Consider the following 22,285-nt stretch of genomic DNA (forward strand, 5'->3'; position numbering starts at 1 on the left):
TCCCTTGAGAAAGGTCTCAGTGAGCTGCCTCTGTCTTGCAATTATCCTGCCATCTTCCAATCTCATAAGGAGATTGTCATACTCAAGGGCATTTCTTCACTGTACTTTCCTTTCAAAAGCACTGGCCATCTTCCCTCCTGTAATTCCTCTTGATTCTTCAAGAGATACTTCAGAGTAGATGAAACTGCAAAGCTTTCCACTGAGGGGAAAAAAATCAGTACTAGAGCTTATGTGCATCAAATAGGATTGAAGAAGAAATAATTTTAGTATGTGCTGCTCGTCAACTTCCAGTGCTATGGTGCATTGAAAAACCGTACTGGCATAATTCCAAGCCCTGGTATTTTAACTTTCCCCCTTCCATATTCACAGGACTGAACTCATCTGTATATATCAGGGATGAGGAACATGTTGCCTTCCAGATGTTGTTAGACTCCAGGACTCCAACCGCTCTAGTGGTCAGGGGTGCTACAAGTTTCAGTCCTACAACATCTTGGGGGCCAGAGGTTCCTCATCTTTGGCATATATTCATATTTCCTCTCTACTTCAAGTGCATACATCTGAATATTTTCTGGTTTTGTTTACAGCAGCTGATGCCTCAACACATTTTTAGCTAATGAAATGCAAGAAAGTTCTTGAATGAAAGTGAAGTATTTAAGCATCAGTAGTTCTTCTGTATCAGTACTGGGCTTAAGGAATTTTGCCTTTTTTATTCTTAGCAGGGCTGGCCCTAAGACAGCCGCGCTGGGAAACAGGGGCGGTGGCACCAGAGGGATCTTCGCACCATGGTGCCACGGCACCAGATATCCTTAAGACGGCCCTGATTCTTAGCATGCAAAAAGACGTACCATTTAGAAAGGTAGCCTTTCCTCCCCTTTCCCATCCTGTCACTGTGTCATAGTCTTTGGTTATTTCACAGGAGCACCCCAATCTCTAGGCAGTTCCACAAACTAAGTGCATAATGATAGTAAGGATTTAAATGAGCTAACAAAATAGCTCAGTTGGTCAGAACATGGTTCTGATAATGTCAAGGTTGCAGGTTCGATCCCCATATAGGGAAGCTGCATTTTCCTGCACTGCGGTGGGTTGGAGTAGATCCCCAGGATCCCCTTCAACTCTATTGTTCATTGATTCAACACAGAAAGAATCCTAAATGCCTTAATCATTTTGCCCACAAAGAAAACTGTGCACTTTGCACTTAAGCACTGTGTTAAGAAGACTAATGTTATTGTTCAATTGTTGTTTTAAAACTATTACAATAACAGAGCAGGGCTTTTGTAGCATTATATCAGAATCTGGACAAACTGTGGTTACTCTTACCTATGGTTGAAGGAAGCCAACTTCAAACCACGGTTTATATGAAGCTAGCTTGTATCAATAGAATCTAGTTTAAATTAGTCATAGTTTAGCACTATGTACAAACCCTAAGCGAATGTGAACTGAAGATTGCAGCAAAACATTATGATCTCCAACTTAGAGCTGCACCAGAGGTGGAGAGAGTAGGTGTGAGTGCAAGAATCTGAAGCTCACTCACAATCCATTAAGATTAGATCATAGATTAGCATTAACTCAGAATGAGGCCATAGATAGAGTAATTTAGCCTATGGGCACCTTTCTGAATTGTACCCTCTCTACCTTTGTGCCAAAAACCTTTGGATATAGATTGTTGTGAGAAGGGCCAGTGGTTAGATGATCTGGGCTTGCAGCAGAATGTTGGACTCTGTGGTGTTTTCTTCCTCCAGTCCAATCTTTGAATGTATCTATTTTTCTAGGTGTATTTTTGAGTGTATTGCATTTCTTCCTTGGATAATAATATAAAAGTGAAACATTCTCCAAGCCATCCCAGAGGCCTCTTTAGGTTCTATTGTGTCACAGTTCTTCACTCTAAAAACTAATGAAATTTGGGCACAAAGAGACTTTTCATGAAACAGCACCTGCAGGTATGTCACCTCGTCATAATTTAAGCAAATGTGAAGTAGGATTTAAAGAGACTGCAGGAATGATATTTTCTCCTTCAGCACTTTGGGAAGGGATGTAAGTGGACTTTAACGCTTACTGCTATTACTGACATCAAAGTCAAACTTTTAAATAACCAACCCGCTCCACTAACGTATCTACTAATTTAATAGAACCATATTTTAGTAGAATGTGCTCCAGATTGAGATATTTAAATCATGGGCCAACTACTCAAAGGAAAATCTCAATGTCACAACCTGTTTACTCAGTGGATTGTGTCCTTCATGGTGTGTGCCTTGCTCACATAGGGTGTGTGAGAGGAGGGGGGAGAGAGATTTGCAACTTTTTTGTTTTCAGAATTTTTGCTGAAGAATAAGTGTTATTCATGGATGGAATAACACAACTGCCACATCTAACACTTATTCCTTCAAATTTGCATTTGGTCTTATCTATATTCATTTTAAGTTTTATGCTTTAGAACAGGCATCCCCAAACTTCAGCCCTCCAGATGTTTTGGACTACAATTCCCATCATCCCTGACAACTGGCCCTGTTAGTTAGGGATCATGGGAGTTGTAGGCCAAAACATCTGGAGGGCCACAGTTTGGGGATGCCTGCTTCAGAACATAGATAGTGTTTGTAACTAAAAAGTGTTAATCTAATAAAAAATAAGGGAAGAAAAAACAAGATGAAATACAAGAAAAGACAGGGGTGACCATTTTATGTCAGTACAGTGGTACCTCGGTTTATGAACACAATTGGTTCCGGAAGTCTGTTCATAAACTGAAGCGTTCATAAACTGAAGCGAACTTTCCCATTGAAAGTAATGGAAAGTGGATTAATCCGTTCCAGATGGGTCCGCGGAGTACTCAACCTGAAGCGTACTTAACCTGAAGCATGGGTGTAATTGGTTCCGGAAGTCTGTTCATAAACTGAAGCATTCATAAACTGAAGTGAACTTTCCCATTGAAAGTAATGGAAAGTGAATTAATCCGTTCCAGATGGGTCCGCAGCATTCGTAAACCGAAAATTCATAGACCAAGGTGTTCATAAACCGATGTTCCACTGTATCATATATATTCATAAATATATCCTTAATGGTCCTCACCACCACCACAATAATATGGAAAAATATAAAGCTGTCATTGAACAGTTCTCATTGGACAATTTGGTATACTGCATCACAATCCTGAATTTGCATGAAGTCAGGGTGGGATAAGGGAGCAAAAGAGAAGGCAGACTGCACAATACTAGTGGTCATGGTATGGGAGTGAGGAGGGAGAGCCTTAGAGGGGGAAAGTGCTGATTTAAAACAATGGCAAAAGTTTAAATAAAACAGAGGTGGAGGAAATGGAAAGGAAAGCGGCAGCTTTAAACATCAATAGATGTTTGACTAAAGCAGGGATTGGGGAAATTGAACAGAAATAAGTGGCAATTTTAAACAATGGCAGAGTGAACAGGGGAAGACACTGAGGGGGAAGAGGCAGTTTAAAATGATGTTTGAGTACAGCAATATGGAAGTTATGAAAGGCTCTATTGCGGGCATCCCCAAACTGCGGCCCTCCAGATGTTTTGGCCTACAACTCCCATGATCCCTAGCTAACAGGACCAGTGGTCGGGGAAGATGGGAATTGTAGTCCAAAACATCTGGAGGGCCAAAGTTTGGGGGTGCCTGCTCTATTGTATGAGCTTTTTGGTTTTAGCTTCTGCGTTGAACCCATTTCTGCTATTTTTCCTTGCTGAAACTGTTTTGTTGGGCTCTCTGCCTTCTACCCTACTAGTTTCAATAAACACCAGCTACCGCTGGCCACAGCTTTTCCTATATGTTTTCCCCATGCAGGACAGCCACTTTTCTCTCCCTTTGTTGGGCAAAACTATAGTCCTCTTTTCTTCAGCAGGTGGAAGTGAAGCACCAGGCTTTGGAGAGAAGCTTCTGGGTTGTACCCACTTCAAACCTATTTTGACATCTTCATAGTGACAGGAAGAGTATGCGACTGTACTTTTTCAGGAAGCAATTCCTTTGTGATTTGAAATGTGACAAATTCTCTTAGACTGCAAACAATCCATGCCCACTCCCCTGGGGGCAAGCCCAACTGAAGTCAGTGGGAATTACTTCTTAGTAACCTGTATAGGTTATTATACAGTGATTGTGCTATCGCTGACAGAGAACTTCCTTAACTATTTATTCTTGAGAAAGAGCCATATGAACAAAATGCAGTACATTAAAATCTACACATTTGTAAATGTTGTAAAATGAATTTATTTTTATTTTTTAAGTGAACATAAAACATTTACAATAGGACTATGAATATTGTTACCAGTATTGTATCACAGCCATATAAGTAATAGTTGTAAAAGTACTTAAAGGGCATTCCTTTGAAAAAAAAGAAGCAGCTTTATTAAGGTTAAAACATAAAATGCAAAGAAATTATTACAACACAATATACACAAATTTAACAAAACCATAATAAACCATAACAATCTTAAAATACAATAATGCCTTTAAAAATGAAAATACTTATCTTTAAGTTAAATCAAATCAAATAACTAATACATCTCTCCCTTTTGATACTTCCACTTATCTACATCTCGGTCCTCGTAATTTCCTTTCCTACTGCTCCTTTCAATGCTCTGCATATTCCATATTTTCAATTTTAATATTCCGAATTTCTTGATTTCTTAAGCATTCCTATAGTGTGTGTGTGTGTGTGTGTGTGTGTGTGTGTGTGTGTGTGTGTGTGATGCATTTATCACAGAGGCTCATGTATTACATTTCTATAATGTTCCTCATTCCACCTGTCACCTCGCAATACTTCCAAGGCTCATTGTATATAGTATGATCATAAAAACACCCATTAGATTTATTTTCACTTACATGACGCAGACATTAACTTATTTGTCCTTCGTTCATCCATCCCAGTGTTCACATAGGAAATAGAAAGGCAAATTCTATCTTATTTTCATGACACCTATTTTTGAGGAGCAACAAAATGTGCAGTTTTGAATGTCGTCACATGTCAAATACAGATGAGAAATGATTGCTTCTAAAAATAACTTGTCACTTTATCAGGGTTTTTTTTTTATTCTTCACTCTACTGCATCATAACCAGTTCACTTGCTTCTTTCTTGTGTTACTGAGGTCATTGGTAAAACAAATATAGAAGCCAATAAATTCCCCTTTGATTATTTTTCATGAAATATTGAGGTCCGGAACAGGTCATTCTTCACCAATATATTCTTTCCGCATCTGTAACATATCTAGAATGTAGAGATGTGAAAGAAATTTGTTTCAGTTTGCACCTCAAGGTAAACCTGCCTAATTCACACTTTCTGAAACAACAGTCCTCATGAATATTCACCAGCATTTTAGCACAAAATTGTGCTAAAATGCTGATGAATGTTCATAAGGACTTAGAAAAGAATAAGATATGCAAATGTGGAGAACTGAATTTAAGATAATTATTTGTTATTTATTGTATTTATTTGTCACCTTTTCCACAAAGTAACCCAAGGTGACTTACACAATAGTATAAACATTAAAACCAATTATAAGAAACCAGAGCAGAATAAAAACCTAGAATCATAGAGTTGGAAGAGACCACAAGGGCCATCCAGTCCAACCCCCTGCCGAGCAGGAAACACCATCAAAGCATTCTTGACATATGCCTGTCAAGCCTCTGCTTAAAGACCTCCAAAGAAGGAGACTCCACCACACTCCTTGGTAGCAAATTCCACTGCCGAACAGCTCTTACTGTCAGGAAGTTCTTCCTAATGTTTAGGTGGAATCTTCTTTCTTGTAGCTTGAATCCATTGCTCTGTGTCCGCTTCTCTGAAGCAGCAGAAAACAACCTTTCTCCCTCCTCTATATGACATCCTTTTATATATTTGAACATGGCTATCATATCACCCCTTAACCTTCTCTTCTCCAGGCTAAACATACCCAGCTCCCTAAGCCGTTCCTCATAAGGCATCGTTTCCAGGCCTTTGACCATTTTCGTTGCCCTCTTCTGGACACGTTCCAGCTCGTCAGTATTCTTCTTGAACTGTGGTGCTCAGAACTGGACACAGTACTCCAGGTGAGGTCTGACCAGAGCAGAATACAGTGGTACTATTACTTCCCTTGATCTAGATGCTATACTCCTATTGATGCAGCCCAGAATTGCATTGGCTTTTTTAGCTGCTGCATCACACTGCCGACTAATGTCAAATTTGTGGTCTACCAAGACTCCTAGATCCTTTACACATGTACTGCTCTCAAGCCAGGTGTCACCCATCCTGTATTTGTTCCTTTCATTTTTTTTTTTGCCCAAGTGTAGTACTTTACATTTCTCCTTGTTAAAATTCATCTTGTTTGCTTTGGCCCAGTTGTCTAATCTGTTAAGGTCATTTTGAAATGTGATCCTGTCCTCTGGGGTATTAGCCACGCCTCCCAATTTGGTGTCATCTGCAAACCTATATGAATAGGTAAATTCCATCGATATAAATGACATGTCTAATGCATACAAGCCTGAATTTGACTGAACACTAATGGGAGCAAACATCAAATCTGCCTGATCAATTACAGAGAAGTGATCCATCTAGCTCTTGTGAATCCATATCAACCAGCTACAGAGTGTTTCTTTTCGCCTTAAATACATATATATATATATATATATATATATATATATATATATATATGGAAAAGCTGATGTGGAAAGTGTCTCTTATTGCTCATTTATGGAGTACTTGGTTTTTGTTTTTGTTTTAAAAATTAAAATCTATGGTTAGATAAGTGTTACCGGTCTCCACCGGAGATGCATAGTTCCACAAAACAAGGAAATGGGTGAAGAGAGAGAAATGTGACAAGTCTATTTGACAAGGAACTGCCTGGCAAAATAAAAAGTGAAATAGCTATTAGGTCTGCGCTCTTCTGTGAGGAAGAACGCTGGACTCTGAAGTTGGATGGGAACTGGCTTGAAATGGAGTGCAAATGGAAATGTCATGAGAAGTCTGAAGATGAACTACGTTTAAGCTGAAACAATTAATAGAAATGTGAATGTACTGTAGTGGTGAATGCAGGGGAAAAAGGGAAGGATCTTGTTTGGGCATGCAAAAAGATATGCACACAATGAAATACTATATACAGTCGTACTTTGGAAATCGAGCAGCCTAGTTCTCGAACGTTTTGACTCCCGAACAATCAAAACCCGGAAGTGACTGTTCAGGTTTTCAAATGTTCTTTTGGAAGTCAAATATCCAATGGGGTTTCCCCACCTTCTGATTGGCTGCAGGAGCTTCCTGCAGCCAATCAGAAGCCACACTTTGGTTTTTTAACGTTTTGAAAGTGGAATGAACTTCCGGAACAGATTCCGTTCAACTTCCAAGGTATGACTGTATATCTATTTAAATGTAAGTCTCATTGTGTTCCATGGGGGTTATTCCCAAGTAATGGGGTTGTAGCCTAAACATAGATTACAGGAAAGGCAAAAAATTAAATAAATTTGACCTCCCCCTCCCCCAATGTATTAGAAGTAGTCTAACTAATGGCTGGAAAGAGCAGGTGCATAAAAAGGCTGCTCTCTCCATCAGATATAACTTAATATCTTTATTTTCTGGCTACATATTGCAGGCTTTAAAGCAAGGTTCAAATGTCTTCTCAGATATATAGCATTTATTTACTTCATGGGGTATCTTTTTGGCCATTTTATTTCTAATCAGCTTATTACAAAACCATTCATCTACATTCTGACGTCTTAAACATTGACATCTAAACTATGGAGCTTTATCCTGAGATGGTGTTTGGGCTGGTGTTTGGGACTGGGGTGTTTGAGCAAATGCTGAGCTCCCAAAATCAGACACCAGATACTGAATCCATCCATCTCCAAATTTTCTGATATCTTAGTATCTCTTTCGGGATACTAGAATCCAGATTCATCCAATGACGCTGAATGTTGAAATATTCAGGACAGACAAAAGAAGGTAGTGCATAGTTAAACTATGGGATTCGCTTAGTTGGTTACAGCGTGGTACTGATAGCACCAAGGTTGCAGGTTCAATCCCCATAAGGGACAGCTGCATATTCCTGCATTGTAGGAGGTTGGACTAGATCAGGCATCCCCAAACTGTGGCCCTTCAGATGTTTTGGCCTATAACTCCCATGATCCCTAGCTAATAGAAGCAGTGGTCGGGGAAGATGGGAATTGTCGTTAGGCTCCCTTCCAACTCTGATTCCATGATTCTAAGATTCTAAGATGTATTGATGTTATTAACTTGAATGGCTTTAAAAGTGGATTAGACAAATTAATGAAATTTAAGGTTATCTGTGGCTATTAGCAATAATGGCTATGTTCTCCTTCCACTGACAGGGATTTGATAAGTTTTTATAATCCCCCTCCTTTTCCTTATATTTTTAAAGGGCAAATTATCCATGTGTTAGATCAATGGCACCTACGTGAGCAGACTCTTGTGTACTTCACATCTGATCATGGGGCACATGTGGAAGAAATATCAGCCACCGGAGAAGTCCAGGGTGGTTACAATGGAATATATAAAGGTATGAACCATTTACTGTTCTTACTATTGTGTTTTACAAGAGCTGAAAAAAATTGTATGATTAGAACCTTCTTCTTTGGTGATCACTCATAGCCGAGTAAGATTGTTTTCCATGAACACGGTCTTAACGGTGTGTCCATAAGTGACTGTGGAGGCCAATTTTGGATCCATATATCCTTCCACAGTGGGGACATAGGTTTCTGGGTGGGAGTTGATCATGGTCAGGGTTTGCCAAATGTGCCTTCCTCTTAGCACGGTTCTCCCTTTTGTCCTGAGTTTGAGCATCTTCAAAGTCATTACACCTTTGGTAAAGGCTATTCGGCTTGCAGGCCAGTGTTTCCCAATCGTCAGTGTTTATACTACATTATTTTAGATTTGCCTTTAGAGAGTCTTTAAACCTCTCTTGTTGACCACCAGCAGTATGCTTTCCATTTTTAAGTTCAGAATGGTTGCTTGCTTTGAAAGACGATAATCAGGCATCTGAATAACATGACCAGTCCAATGAAGTTGATGTTGAAGAATCATTGCTTCAACACTGGTGATCTTTTCTTCTTCCAGTACACTGGCATTAGTTTCCTTGTCTTTCCAAGTGATATGTAAACATTTTCGGAGTCACCATTGATGAAATCTTTCGAGGATTATAACTGTACTCAAATGCTCTATGTTTTTTCATGAAAGTGAATATACCATACATTTAGTATAAGACTGTGAATATTATTGCTTTTGGGATGTCACAGACATATAAGTAATAGTTGTAAAACTCGAAGCACATATATTAAATATGTGCATTTAAGTAACACATTTATCACTGATATTCAAGTGATAAATTTTATGCTATGTTGTTTATTTTAACCTAGCTTCCAGTAATCTTATTGTGTAGCTTCTGTTAACATGCATAACATCCTTAAAAGACACCCATTAGATTTGCTATCTCTCAGAATAAGCAAAAGCTCTCTTACAAGTGTAATCCTAATGACCTTCACTCAGAAAGAAATCCTATTAAATTCAATGGGACTTACAACCATACGAGTGGGGTTAGACGTTTTGCTTTATTTGTTTGTATCTCACTTATCCATCCAAATCTCATTCCACAGGAAGGAAGTAGTGATGCAAATTCTGCGTTATTTGGGGAGAATGCCTTGCCTAATGAGACCGGCTGCCCAAAGAACTGCAATCTTGAGCAGCCTTTCCCTAACTTCAGGCCCCTAGATGTTGTTGGACTACAACTCCCATTATTCCTGACTATTGCCCCTACTGGCTAGGGATGATAGGAGTTATAGTCCAAGAGGATCTGGAGACTCATGGTTGGGGAAGGCTGATCAAGACAGTAGCATGAATCCGCATATAATGAAACAGACTCACGTTGCAAAAAACAGCAGTAACAAAAACTCTTGACTTGAGAGGACTCTGGCCAGCCAATAGCCCATTGCGTCCAGCATCCTGTTCTCACAATGGCCAACCAGATGCAGTTTGGGAAACCTGCAAGCAGTATTCAAGCACAGGGGCACTCTCCCCTCCTGTGGTTTCCAATTGGTACTCAAAAGCATTGCCGCCTCCAGCCGGGGAGGCAGGACGTAGCCATCATGGCTAGTAGCCTTTGATAGCCCTTTCCTCCATGTCTTTGTCTAAAACTTCTTTAAGACCATCTAGGTTGATGGCAATCACTGCCTCCTATAGGAATGAGTTCCATACTTTAACTACTGTATGTGCTACATAAAGAAGTACTTTCTTTTATCTGTCTTGAATCTTCCAACATTCCACTTCATTTGATGCCCACGAGCTCTAGTGTTATGAAAAAGGGAGAAACAACTTGCTCTATTTACCTTCTCCATGTCGGGCATAATTTTATAAACTTCTATCATGTCAACTCTTACTCTCTTTTTCTCTAACTAAAAACTTCCAAACACTGCAATCTTCATAGGGGAATTGCTTCATCACCTTGATCATTTCGACTGCCCTTATCTGAACGTTTTCCAACTTACCCTTTTTGAAGTGACACAACCAGAACTGTATACAGCATGGCTATTTGATATTTAAGCAGCATACAAAAATCACAGTAAACCACAAACGTTCATCCACTAGTATTAATTCCCTTTTCACTTCTTACCTTCTTTTTTTACTGTAACATTTCATACTTTTAAATTCATAAATTAATGTAAAGCTTGTTTTTTTCTTTCCTATCAGAAGAAGCATAACTACATCAGCATCTGAATTGAGTACCTAATTAGTTTAAAGAGCTTCCCAAGCTCGAGAGAAAGTTTAGAAAGCTATATAAAAATCTGGTTGTGCCTGTTTATAGAGATTTTTGGAATTTAATTTTATTAAACAAATGAATGGCTGTGTAATTCCATATGATCCAAAGTTGGTATGATTTGGTAATTAAAAAGGACATTTCGGAAAACGTGATCCAAATGTTTGAATAAAATTACTAATTGCTGCTAGAAAAGTAAAACAGAGGGGCCCATCTCTTAAGTGCGGATTTGTATGTTACCATAGTGACATGGTTGCTATTTCCCTGTGGAAACAGCATTGCTCTGTTAATGTCTATAAATAAATAAGAACATGAGTTGGATGAATTACACTATACCTTTCTATACTAGCTTTGCTCCTCTAACAACAAATGAGTTAGCCCTATAGAATTTTGGATATCGTGATAACAGCTGGTAGAATAACATAAGAAGGCCCAGAACAAATGCCTATCTATTCCAGCATGCTGGTCTCCCAGTGGCCAACCATATGGCTATGGGAAGCCCACAGTCAGAACATTAACACAAAGCACTCTCCCAGTCAGGTTTCTGGCATCTGGTAATTCGAGGGGCATATTACCTCTGTTACTGGAAGTAATATGCCCATTGTGTTGTTGGATGACTAGAGTAGAATTCAGCACCACATTATTACTGTTGTTCCAATGATGATGAAACAATCTCCACTCACCTCTCCACTTGTGCTCTTCTGGGGGTTCTCTCAACCCTGGAGAGATTATTTGTGGTGGGGTGGGGGATTCAGGGAAGCCCCGTTGAACTAGTGGAGCTCATTGTGCTAACTCCTACTAGTGCAACTGTTTAATCGAATCCACCCCAAAGCCCCAATATCCCTCACCATTGATTGGCCTTGCTGGCTGGGGCGGGTGCTTATTGAGTCCAACAACATATGGAGACCGATAGCTTCATCACCTCCCTCACAAGTGACAACTCCCTGGGGCCCTGGTTGCCTGACCACCTGCAAAATTCCCCATGAAGGGGCCAGGCACCCACAAATTTTGGTGCCAGGGCAATGCACGCTGTATGGCACCACAGTCCAGGGCACCCACAGTCGTGGGGCCAAGTTGGAACTCCTGACCTCTAGCATCCACAAACATCTATTCTTCTATACATTTTCTGGCCACCAAGAGTAAGGCATAGAGGGCAAGTTTTGCAGGCATTGCACCAGTGTTGCCAAGTCCTTGACTTGACTTTTCCATGAAGATATGATTGCCACCCATTCCTTTTATAGGAGAAAGTAAAGGATTGCTGCTCTTTGCCCCTGGTGACTCCAAATCTGCTCCTATATTATTATTTATTAAATTTATCCACCATCCTCAGGCCCGGATCTAGGGGTAGTCTCGGTGGCGCGGGGCACCAGGGTGCCGGGCTGGCAGGGGGGCGCTGCACGGAGAAGCCGGAGCAATCTCCGCACCACGGCGCCAGGGCGCCCGACCTGCTTGAGACGGCCCTGACCATCCTTCATCCAAGGATCGCACAGCAGTTTACAATATAATGACAGAAAAATACATAACATAGTAACAAACGAAACACACACACTCCCAGCAGTTTAAAAGGGCATAGATTAGGAGAAGAAGAATGTTTTTGCCTGGCACCTAAGATGGTGCCAGATGAGTCACCCTGAGGAGAGCATTCCATAAGTGAGGAGGCACCACAGAAAATGCTCATTCTTGTGTTTCCACCCTTCAGAACTCTTGTGAAGGAGGGACATGAAGGAGGGCCTCAGCTGATGATCACATAAGCCAGCAATTTACCCCATTCTGAGTTATTTTTCTTGATCATGCTAGGATGAGGGAAACTACTGGGAGCTGTTCAGCTACTCATTCCATTTTATTTTATTTTTTTGCTTTGAATGATGTTCACTAGTCCTGGGAATAGTCACTCACCACACATTTCTGTTTAAATATTCAGAGCCATATTTACCTTTTTCTTTGTCTTGTACCGTTTGCTCAATATCGAAATATAATTTGATCTTCAATGTTTAGATTGAGAAGATTGATTTCAGAAAGGTCTCTGCGTGTAGTTAAATGTTTAACTAAGTATGCCCAAGTTTATCCCAATATGTTTTCCTTTGGAAATCACGATTATTAAGGCCTAAGGTCCAACGTATCAAACATTTTCTACTCTGGACTATAGAAAGCCAGAAGAGAAAATAAAATAAAATATTGCATATGTATTGTTCGTGAGTTGAACCCTGTGGTTATCGGTTTATGTAAACAGAAATTGTAGCATAATTTTCTATAAGTATAGTGTTTGCGATGAGGATTCTCAATAATGTATCTTCCGTATATGAACATGTGAAGATCAATCCAATCAATTAACCCTCTCATCAACAGTAATTGGCACTAGCCTAACTCAGAAGCTCTCAGTGTATCTTCACAATTTGAACTCAATCATTTATCATCATGCACAGCCAGATCAGAACCAATAATGAAGCATAAGAGCCTTTGGAAATAAAGTGCCTGGCTGCAGCCAGTGGGAATCGGATGAAACAAAATGGCATCAGTTGTGTGGACTGAAAACTCTGGTTGTGAGGATAGTCTCAACGGAACATTTTCAGCTGAATTTATTTATTTGTAAAATCAATTATATCTTGCCATTTGGCACACCCAAAGGGGCCAAGGAGGCTTGCAATAAAAATGCAATGTATACCTGGTTAATATAATAACACCTGAGAGCACAGTGCATCATCATATATGCATTAAACCAGGAGCCAGAGCATTGAAACCAAAAACTGCAGAGAAGGGGGGGGGGGGGAATCAGCACAGATCCAAAACGCAGCAAAACAAGAACTTCTGGACATTGCTTAAAAAATGAATTCCTTCTGTGCTTATGGAACATTGTTCATCTTGAATTTCTATTTTGCACATTTGGGATACCTTGAATGCTCTCTAGCCTCTTTCAAAGTCTGGTTAGTTTGGTTTCAATGCTGTTGTTGTTGCAACTGCCGTTTTTATTGCTGCTGTGAATATCATGTCATTATCATCTTGGTTCTCTTTCATGGTTATTCTAGTGCTTGCTCATGAGACCGGATATCCCAAGTATCTCTATGTTAGTAGAGTCAGAGGTTATTGAGGCATTTCCTGGTCATAAACACAATTATTGTCAATTTTATTTCCATTCTGTTGAATCCAATCAAGGTTCAGATCAGATCGTTAGAGCTTAGTTAAAACAGTATTTCGCATTTTATTTTCGCTTACTTTGTGACTGAAAAGCAACTCCAACTGTCCCTGTCCCTGTATTCTTTTGAATGCCTTGCATTATCTTTCACGTTCTGTACACTAGAATTAAGTGTTCAAAAGCCCCAATGGCAGGACTTCAGGGTTTCATGATTTCCCTGACCCTACCATCAGGTAAAACTGTGTCAGATGCTGGGGGAGCAGGAGAAGGTCCCCTGTCATTCCAGTCTGTTGGAGGAAAGAGCTGGGTATGTTAAATGACCTGTACTTGTTACGCTGCTGTCACAAGTGCAGCAAAGAGCCCTCTCATGTCACCAGTGCTAAAGTAATATTCCGCTACCACTTTTGCATGTGGAATGCAGGGAAACGATCTTGCCTTTTGCCTCAGGCAACAGTATGTCTTGGGCCACCCTGACACAGCTCAAGGGCATTCCTGAGACTTGTGAGCAAAGCAGTTTGGCATTCCATGAACTTTGCAGGCCACGCTCAGGGTTGATTTATGTATTTCAACATTAGTGTGCTGTCTTTCACAGCTGACCCTGCCAGTGCAGCTCACAACATATTAAAACTACAAAACCCAGCAGAACAATAAGGGACACCATCTACAGTACAACACACATAAACACACAATTGCTCCAGCAGCCATTTAAAGCATTATACAGTGGTGCCTCGCTAGACGAATTTAATTCGTTCTGTGAGTCAATTTGTTTTGCGAAAAATTCATCTAGTGAATCCCATAGGAATGCATTGATTTTTATTTATTTTTTTGCCCATAGGAACGCATTAATTGAATTTCAACGCATTCCTATGGGAAACCGTGATTCGCTAGACAAATTTTTCACAAAACGAATTCGTCTTGCGAGGCAACCTCCACTCGAAAAATCTCTTTGTTAAGCGAAAAATTCATCTTATGGGATATTCGTCTAGCGAGGCACCACTGTATACCTTCAGTCAGCATAGCGATAAAATCTCTAAACCAAGGAACTAAAATTATGACAGAATCTCTGTGGATATCATATTTATGTATTATGTAAACCTGGCCCTTCTAACAGTTTTGCTTTACCCTCACACTAAGGCTGGGCTGAGGTGTGTTACAGAGTGCCTAAACTCTGCCAGAAAAACTCTGGAATTACATAGCTCATTTGTCCTGAAAATATGGCAGCTTCTTTGGGCTGTGGGCTTTGGACTATCTCAGGATTCCACAGTACCCAGAGGGTTGTATTCAGCTAAATCATGGTGCACATGGGACAATTTCTTCACGCACAATGGAATGTCCCCTCCCTCTCAGTGTTGTTGATGTGCTACCCTTCCCTGGCAGCTACCTCCTGCTTGAATATGGGGGGGGGAACCCCTGGAGAAGATTTTCCAGAGGAAGGAAGGGAAAAGAAAGATACACAACTATCAAATACCATCTCTGAGCAGGGCCCCGGCTTACCATTAGGCAGATTGAAGCAGGGGCAGATACTGGGAAGCGGGCAGAAGCCATGAAGTGTTGAAGAACAGAGCTGCCTTGCAGACCCTGAGTAGTTTGTCTTGGAGAACACAGTCCCATCATCACAGTCCCAATCCTGAAGTAAGGTTCAATTCATAGTCCAATTGGCTTATTTATGTAGCATGTGAGAGGGGGCAGACTCCATCTTTTCCTTCAACGCAGTCAGCAAAACATATTGAGCTTGCATCGCCTCATGGTCATCTTTATTCTAAAGATCCACAATTTCTTGCCAGGAGAAGTTCTCAGTCTCCTCCCCACAGCAGTCATCTTCTCATTCTATTATATCCTTAAAAAAGAAAAGAAAAGTAGGTGACCGCAACTGCACACAGTTCAGTGTTCCAAGTGTTGCTGCAGCATAGATTTATAGAATGCAATTATAATACTCGCTGCTTTATTTTTCCATTCCACTCTAATTTTCCCCAACATTTTCAGTACTGCAGCAAATAGAGAGGTAATTTTTGGTGAGCTAATAGCGTCACAACCCTAGGATTATTTTTGTGTGTGGTCACGGACAATTCTGTTCACAACAGTATTTAAGTGAAATAAGCATTTTGTGGCCCTTTGGGGAGAGATGCAAAATAAGCTGGAGTTTGTGCTTAAGAAAATAGTATTTCTTCAGTTGGGCAAAACTTCCACTTTTAAAAGGACGTAATCTTGCCATTGCTTCCTTGCTTCTGGTACATAGGCTTGTGTCTTTTGGGGGGAAAAATCATCAATCAGGGTTGCAGTAATGATGAAAAACTATCTAGCTAGCTCATAAGGTGGTGGAATCCATTATCTTAAATATTTTTTATTCAAGATGCTGCCAGAATGGTGGCCTTTCTTATGTGAACAGAAATTTGGATCATATAGCCTTCATGAAGAATAGATATGAAAAACCCACCCATCCTTTTTTGGTACTTGGAATTCTCTCTACATGGTGATGTTGTTGTTTTGAAGTATGTCTCACTATGACTAAATAAAAAAAATCCTTCCAGTAGCACCTTAGAGACCAGCTAAGTTTGTCATAGGTATGAGCTTTCGTGTGCATGCACACTTCTTCAGATACACTGTGACTAGGCTGCGAAAGGTTTCTCAATTAGGAAACAATGCAAAAACCAGAATCCTAGTTTTCCCTTCAATTACAATATCAGTGGGTCCACACTAAATAAAACAGCTGACTGCCATCCTTTGTGCCCACTTGCAGATTGGGCAAACTGCATGTGTTATCTTTTCAGAAGAGATGTATAAGAGTGCAACCTGATTTAATAAACCATGAATTGATTATTCACGTGAGTTTGGGCTGATTTGTCTGTTGATTAAATTTATGCAAGCAAAAATAATCACTGTGAAGCCAAAAGTGTACGTCCTTTGTTATTAGGCGGTGTACAGGAAACATTTTCTTCCTTTGTTTGGAGGGTGGGGGAGGAGAATGTCTCTTTTAGGGTGGTGCTTGCATCTTCAAGTTTCCAAGGACTTTTATTAAAAAGAATGCTGTTTTTTTAAAAGATCTGCTCCATGATTAATCATGGTGCTGTATCTAATAATTTAGACAAGAGTAAGACATCAAACATTTTAAAAGCTCAAAGACAGCAACAACAGCAAGACTGACTTCCTTGTCTAAACAGTGGCTCATAATCCTGTCCTTAAACTGGCGAGGCTCCCAGTTGTGCTACAAAGTTAAAAAACGGGGCACCATTTGGGTTGATAGCAAGGTTAATGGATCAATCTGGCAAATTGTTTGATTGGGCTATTACAGGGATGGAGAACCTGTGGCCTGCCAGATGTTGTTGGACTACAACTCCCATCACCCCTGACCATTGGCCATGCTTTCTGTGTATGATGGGAACTGGAGTTCTATAACATCTAGATGTCTTCAAGTTGCCCGTCCCTAATCTTGACCAATTGAATGCTGCAGTGTTAATAGCTGGAGGATTTTTGTGATCCTTTTCCTCTAGGTGGAAAGTCTACAAGTTGGGAAGGAGGGATTCGAGTTCCTGGTCTTCTTCGCTGGCCTGGAGTGTTTAAGCCTGGTACACATATTGATGAGCCCACAAGTAATATGGATATATTCCCCACAATAGTTAAACTTGCTGGAGCATCACTGCCCAGTGACAGGTATGGAATGTTGTTTCATTTGTCGTATTTATTTATCATGTCTTAAACCAGTATGTGTCAGGCATTTCTTCAAATAATAACTGGTTCATAGTTGCCGCTTCTTCTTTCACATTGTTTCAAAACCTTCTCCATTGTCTCATTCTGAACTTTGTTGTTTCATCTCCATAATAATTGCTTTACTTAAAATGACCCCAAATCAATTGCTCACCTTAGATGTCTCACTACTAACAGGAGCTGAGGCAAGTGGTCATATATAATGTGTGAATATCTCCATATTCATAAAGTGGGCTGAATGGCCCTGTGGGATGTTCTATGCACATAGGTCATCATAACTGCTTCAAATGGGGTTTTTTTGGGGGGGCGGGGCGGTTACAGTCAAGCTGCCTATACATTTTATTAAACAAATAAATACAATCAGACAGCAAAACTTTTTCTGGGCTTCAGCAAGCAGGTATTGCTGAAATTCCTCCATATAACTTCCTGTGCACATTTTGCATGGGAAGCCAAGGACAAGGATTGCAATTTACCTTTCTCTATGATGTGTTGAATTTCTATGGAAATTGCATATACATTTTACTTTCGTATGTCTTTTGCTAGTATTTGCACAACGTAGCAGTCAAGTCATTACTTCATTATAACTATAGTTTCCTCACTGGGGCTATGATGGGGAAAGCAAAGCAAGTTTCCATATTTTATTTTATTGGTGATAATAGTAGTAGGGACGTGGGTGGCGCTGTGGGTTAAACCACTGAGCCTAGGGCTTGCCGATCAGAAGGTCGGCGGTTCGAATCCCTGTGACGGGGTGAGCTCCTGTTGCTCGGTCCCTGCTCCTGCCAACCTAGCAGTTCAAAAGCACCTCAAAGTGCAAGTAGATAAATAGGTACCGCTCCGGCGGAAAGGTAAATGGTGTTTCCGTGTGCTGCTCTGGTTCGCCAGAAGCGGCTTTGTCATGCTGGCCACATGACCTGGAAGCGGTACGCCGGCTCCCTCGGCCAATAATGCGAGATGAGCGCTGCAACCCCAGAGTCAGTCACGACTGGACCTAATGGTCAGGGGTCCCTTTACCTTTAATAGCAGTAGGATTTTCCTAAGGGGGCAGTCACTCCCCGCTTTTCCCCACTGAAGTCATTTTGAATGCTACAGGGCTATTCTAGAGTGAAAGGTTATCTACTGTTGCATTATTAGTACAGTTATGTTTAAGCTGCAATCCTATATCCACTTACATGGGAGGAAGCCCCGTTGAGCTCTTTGGGACTCAGATCTGAGCAGTCATGCATATGATTGCTCTGTTAATAAGCATGTTGTAGTGCATACTCTTAATACATGATCTAATGCCTAGGATGTTGGGTTTAATTTTGGTGGTTTAGGTGCAAATGCTTTCTGATTCTTGATCACACATGCAGGTCTACCACTAGTGGTGGTGGTTGTTCTTGTTTAGTCATTTAGTCGTGTCCGACTCCTCATGACCCCATGGACCAGAGCACGCCAGGCACTCCTGTCTTCCACTGCCTCCCACAGTTTGGTGAAATTCATGTTAGTAGCTTCGAGAACACTGTCCAACCACCTCATCCTCCATCATCCCCTTCTCCTTTTGCCCTTTCCCCAACATCAGGGTCTTTTCCAGGGCATCATTTCATGATTTTGCAAACACTGAAAAATGAGGTTGACATGAAGCTTCTATCTGCACTGTATTCTCTCTGATGGCTCTTTCATGCAGACCATTTGCTTGATTTTGCACTTGTCAAGTGCTTAGGTTGTGTTTGAAAAATCATCTTTAGCCTAATCATTAAATAGAAGGAGTAAACATTGAACAAGTCACTGTCTCAGGCCAAACTATATTATAGGGTTGATGTGAAGATAAAATGCAATAAGGTCAGGTATACCATAATGTTACCTGAACCTTTTGTAAAGGTAAAAAGGTTAAGGCACCCCTGACCATTAGGTCCAGTCGTGACCGACTCTGGGGTTGCGCACTCATCTCGCATTATTGGCCGAGGGAGCCGGCGTACAGCTTCCAGGTCATGTGGCCAGCATGACAAAGCCGCTTCTGGCAAACCAGAGCAGCACATGGAAACACCATTTACCTTCCCGCTGTAGCGGTTCCTATTTATCTACTTGCATTTTGACGTGCTTTCGAACTGCTAGGTTGGCAGGAGCTGGGACCGAGCAACGGGAGCTCACCCCGTCACAGGGATTCAAACCGCCGACCTTCTGATCAGCAAGCCCTAGGCTCAGTGGTTCAACCACAGCACCACCTGGGTCCCTTTTGTACAGGACATCAAATGAGAACATGCTGCATTAGACCCGCCTTTAACTTTGCTATGACCATATCATATGCAACACTATTTTTAAAGCTGTTCTTGCCAACTGCAATGGATTTGTCATTTCCACAGCATGCTAAATAGCTGAACTTTCAGGTTCTCCATAAGCCCTTCAGGTGCTTTGATCTTTGAGTTCCGTAGTAGCATCAGTAGGAGTGTTTTAATTACTTTTTCTCTTCGTGGCTGAAGAAGATGGGTCTTTCTTCCTGACAGCACTCTCTACCTACCTTACACGTTCCTTTTGATCAAGTCATAGATGCTTGGGCGTGACACCGGCATCATTCTGCTCTTTCTTATATACACTCAATAAATCACCAGCTGTGAACTTTCCCCCTGCAGATCTAAAGTGTTCATTTACATCATGCAAATTTAAAAGTCACCCCCCTGATCTAAATTCAGAATATCTTTTCTACTCCTTGCTTCAGCTAGCAAGCTCTTTCAAAGCAGACTTGCCATATGCTGCTCTAGGCTGTTTTTCGGGTTCAGTCATTTCTACAATTACCAGTGCACAGATAGGCAACATTTGGTTAGGGCTCTAATAGTTCATGGCAGACTCCTGGGAATCCCAGCAATGAAAGCTTTGTCCAGAGGATGGAAATGTAGCTCTTATGGTTGTAGGTGAAAAGTGAGGGAAAATGTGTTTTAAGTTAGTTTGCTCCTGTGATGAACCCATTGTCCTGCCTGACATTAACATAAAAAGGTAAAGGGGCCCCTGACCATCAGGTCCAGTCGTGTCCGACTCTGGGGTTGCGGCGCTCATCTCGCTCTACATGCCGAGGGAGCTGGCATTTGTCCACAGACAGCTTCCGGGTCATGTGGCCAGCATGACAAAGCTGCTTCTGGCGAACCAGAGCAGCGCACGGAAACGCCGTTTACATTCCCGCCAGAGCGGTCCCTATTTATCTACTTGCACTTTGATGTGCTTTCGAACTGCTAGGTGGGCAGGAGCTGGGACCGAGCAACGGGAGCTCACCCCATTGCAGGGATTTGAACCGCCGACCTTTTGATCAGCAAGCCCTAGACTCTGTGGTTTAACCCACAGCGCCACCTGGGTCACATTAACATATTTGGGCCTAAAACATATTGGGTGTTATTCAACTAAGTAAACTTTTTAAATTATTAGACCTGACTTAGTAATATTGAATAACTTCAATGGGTCTTAGGTGAATACCACCTGTAAGGGTGACTCCCTACAGGGAGCCAGCCCCCATCATCTTGACGTCCATCTCGTCAAGTACAGAGAGCACCAGTGGTTCTGAAGCAGCCAGAGGGGGAGAGAGAGACTTGGAGGAGGAGAGAAATCAGAGGGAGGAACCATGGGGAATCTCGGGGGCGGAGGGATGCAGGCAGGTTCTTAGGGATGTTGGAGAGCCAGGGCACCGACCGCTCAGGGAGGAAGCTGAAAGAACATCGCTCCTTCCAGCACAAGAAGTAAGGAGAGCGCTGCAACACAGGTCTAGGGGGCGGCATTTTGGGGTGCCCCGACTACTTTGCTGGTGTAGGAACAGACATATGCCATTTCCGGATTCTGATTCGGGATGAGAGGTCATGTTTTAAGATGTCTCTACACTGTAAATAAGTAGCACAATAAATGTCTTTGAAGACAAACTGGACTCAGGCAGAGTTACTCTAGAGTAGTCATGATGACCCTCTGACACCACCAATGAGGAATGGTATCTGTACCATACACAGTATCTGTACCACCAGCTGCCCCCAAGTCCATCTGCAGCTCTTTTGCTTCCTTTGTCTAGAGGGCACAGCCTGGAATCTGGACCATATTGCCAGAAACTAGAATAGGCTGCCACACGAACCTTCATATTCTTTTAACATATAGTGCTTCTGTTTGTGGATTGTGATTGCAAGCTGTTTTGTCTGAAATCTTGGCTAAAAAGTGAGATAATAAATATAATGACTAAATGAAGCATAAAAACGCACACACACAGGGGATATTGCAAAATCCATTATGGACTTGAACACAGTATTCTTGAAGTCAGTAGCTCACAGTGAAGAAGTGGGTTGATGCACCACTATGTGATATTTTCAGGGTTTATGTTAAATTGGTTATGACCATTTTTTACACTTGCTTATTTCCCTTTTTGCCAATCACTGACTTGCATTCTTACCTACTGCTGGTGACATGTTCAACCAAGCATTCTGACCATTTTCTGCCATTGTTTTTCGAGATAATAGACTCTGAATCACCCCTCTTCTTCCAATTTAACAGATGGAAATATTGATTCCAATCCAGCATTGCAATGGGTTTGACTAGATGACCAGTGGGTCCCTTCCCAATTCTACAGTTCTATGATTTGATAATATAGACTGTGCTAAACCACATAGAGAATTCATGCTGATGCTTAAGCACCTGATCATTGCAGAGCACAACCCTTTGTGATAGTTTACTTCTTTCAGTGTTGATTTATTCATAACACAGTTTTAATGACTGCAAACA

General features: G+C 41.2%; 1 protein-coding gene across 6 annotated transcripts in view; it reads left to right on the plus strand.

Moving 5' to 3' along the window:
- STS (steroid sulfatase) overlaps positions 1-22,285 on the plus strand; it is a 213,594-nt gene that overhangs the window by 163,900 nt on the left and 27,409 nt on the right. For all 6 annotated transcript variants that reach the window (XM_088667707.1, XM_088667706.1, XM_035116354.3 and 3 more), the window contains 2 exons: positions 8,347-8,484; positions 17,353-17,512. In XM_088667707.1, the coding sequence (XP_088523833.1) occupies positions 8,347-8,484; positions 17,353-17,512 (298 nt within the window). The remainder of the gene's footprint in view (positions 1-8,346; positions 8,485-17,352; positions 17,513-22,285) is intronic.

This window comes from Zootoca vivipara, chromosome 4 (genome assembly GCF_965207765.1).
Source record: "Zootoca vivipara chromosome 4, rZooViv2.hap1.1, whole genome shotgun sequence".
Classification (NCBI taxonomy): domain Eukaryota; kingdom Metazoa; phylum Chordata; class Lepidosauria; order Squamata; family Lacertidae; genus Zootoca; species Zootoca vivipara.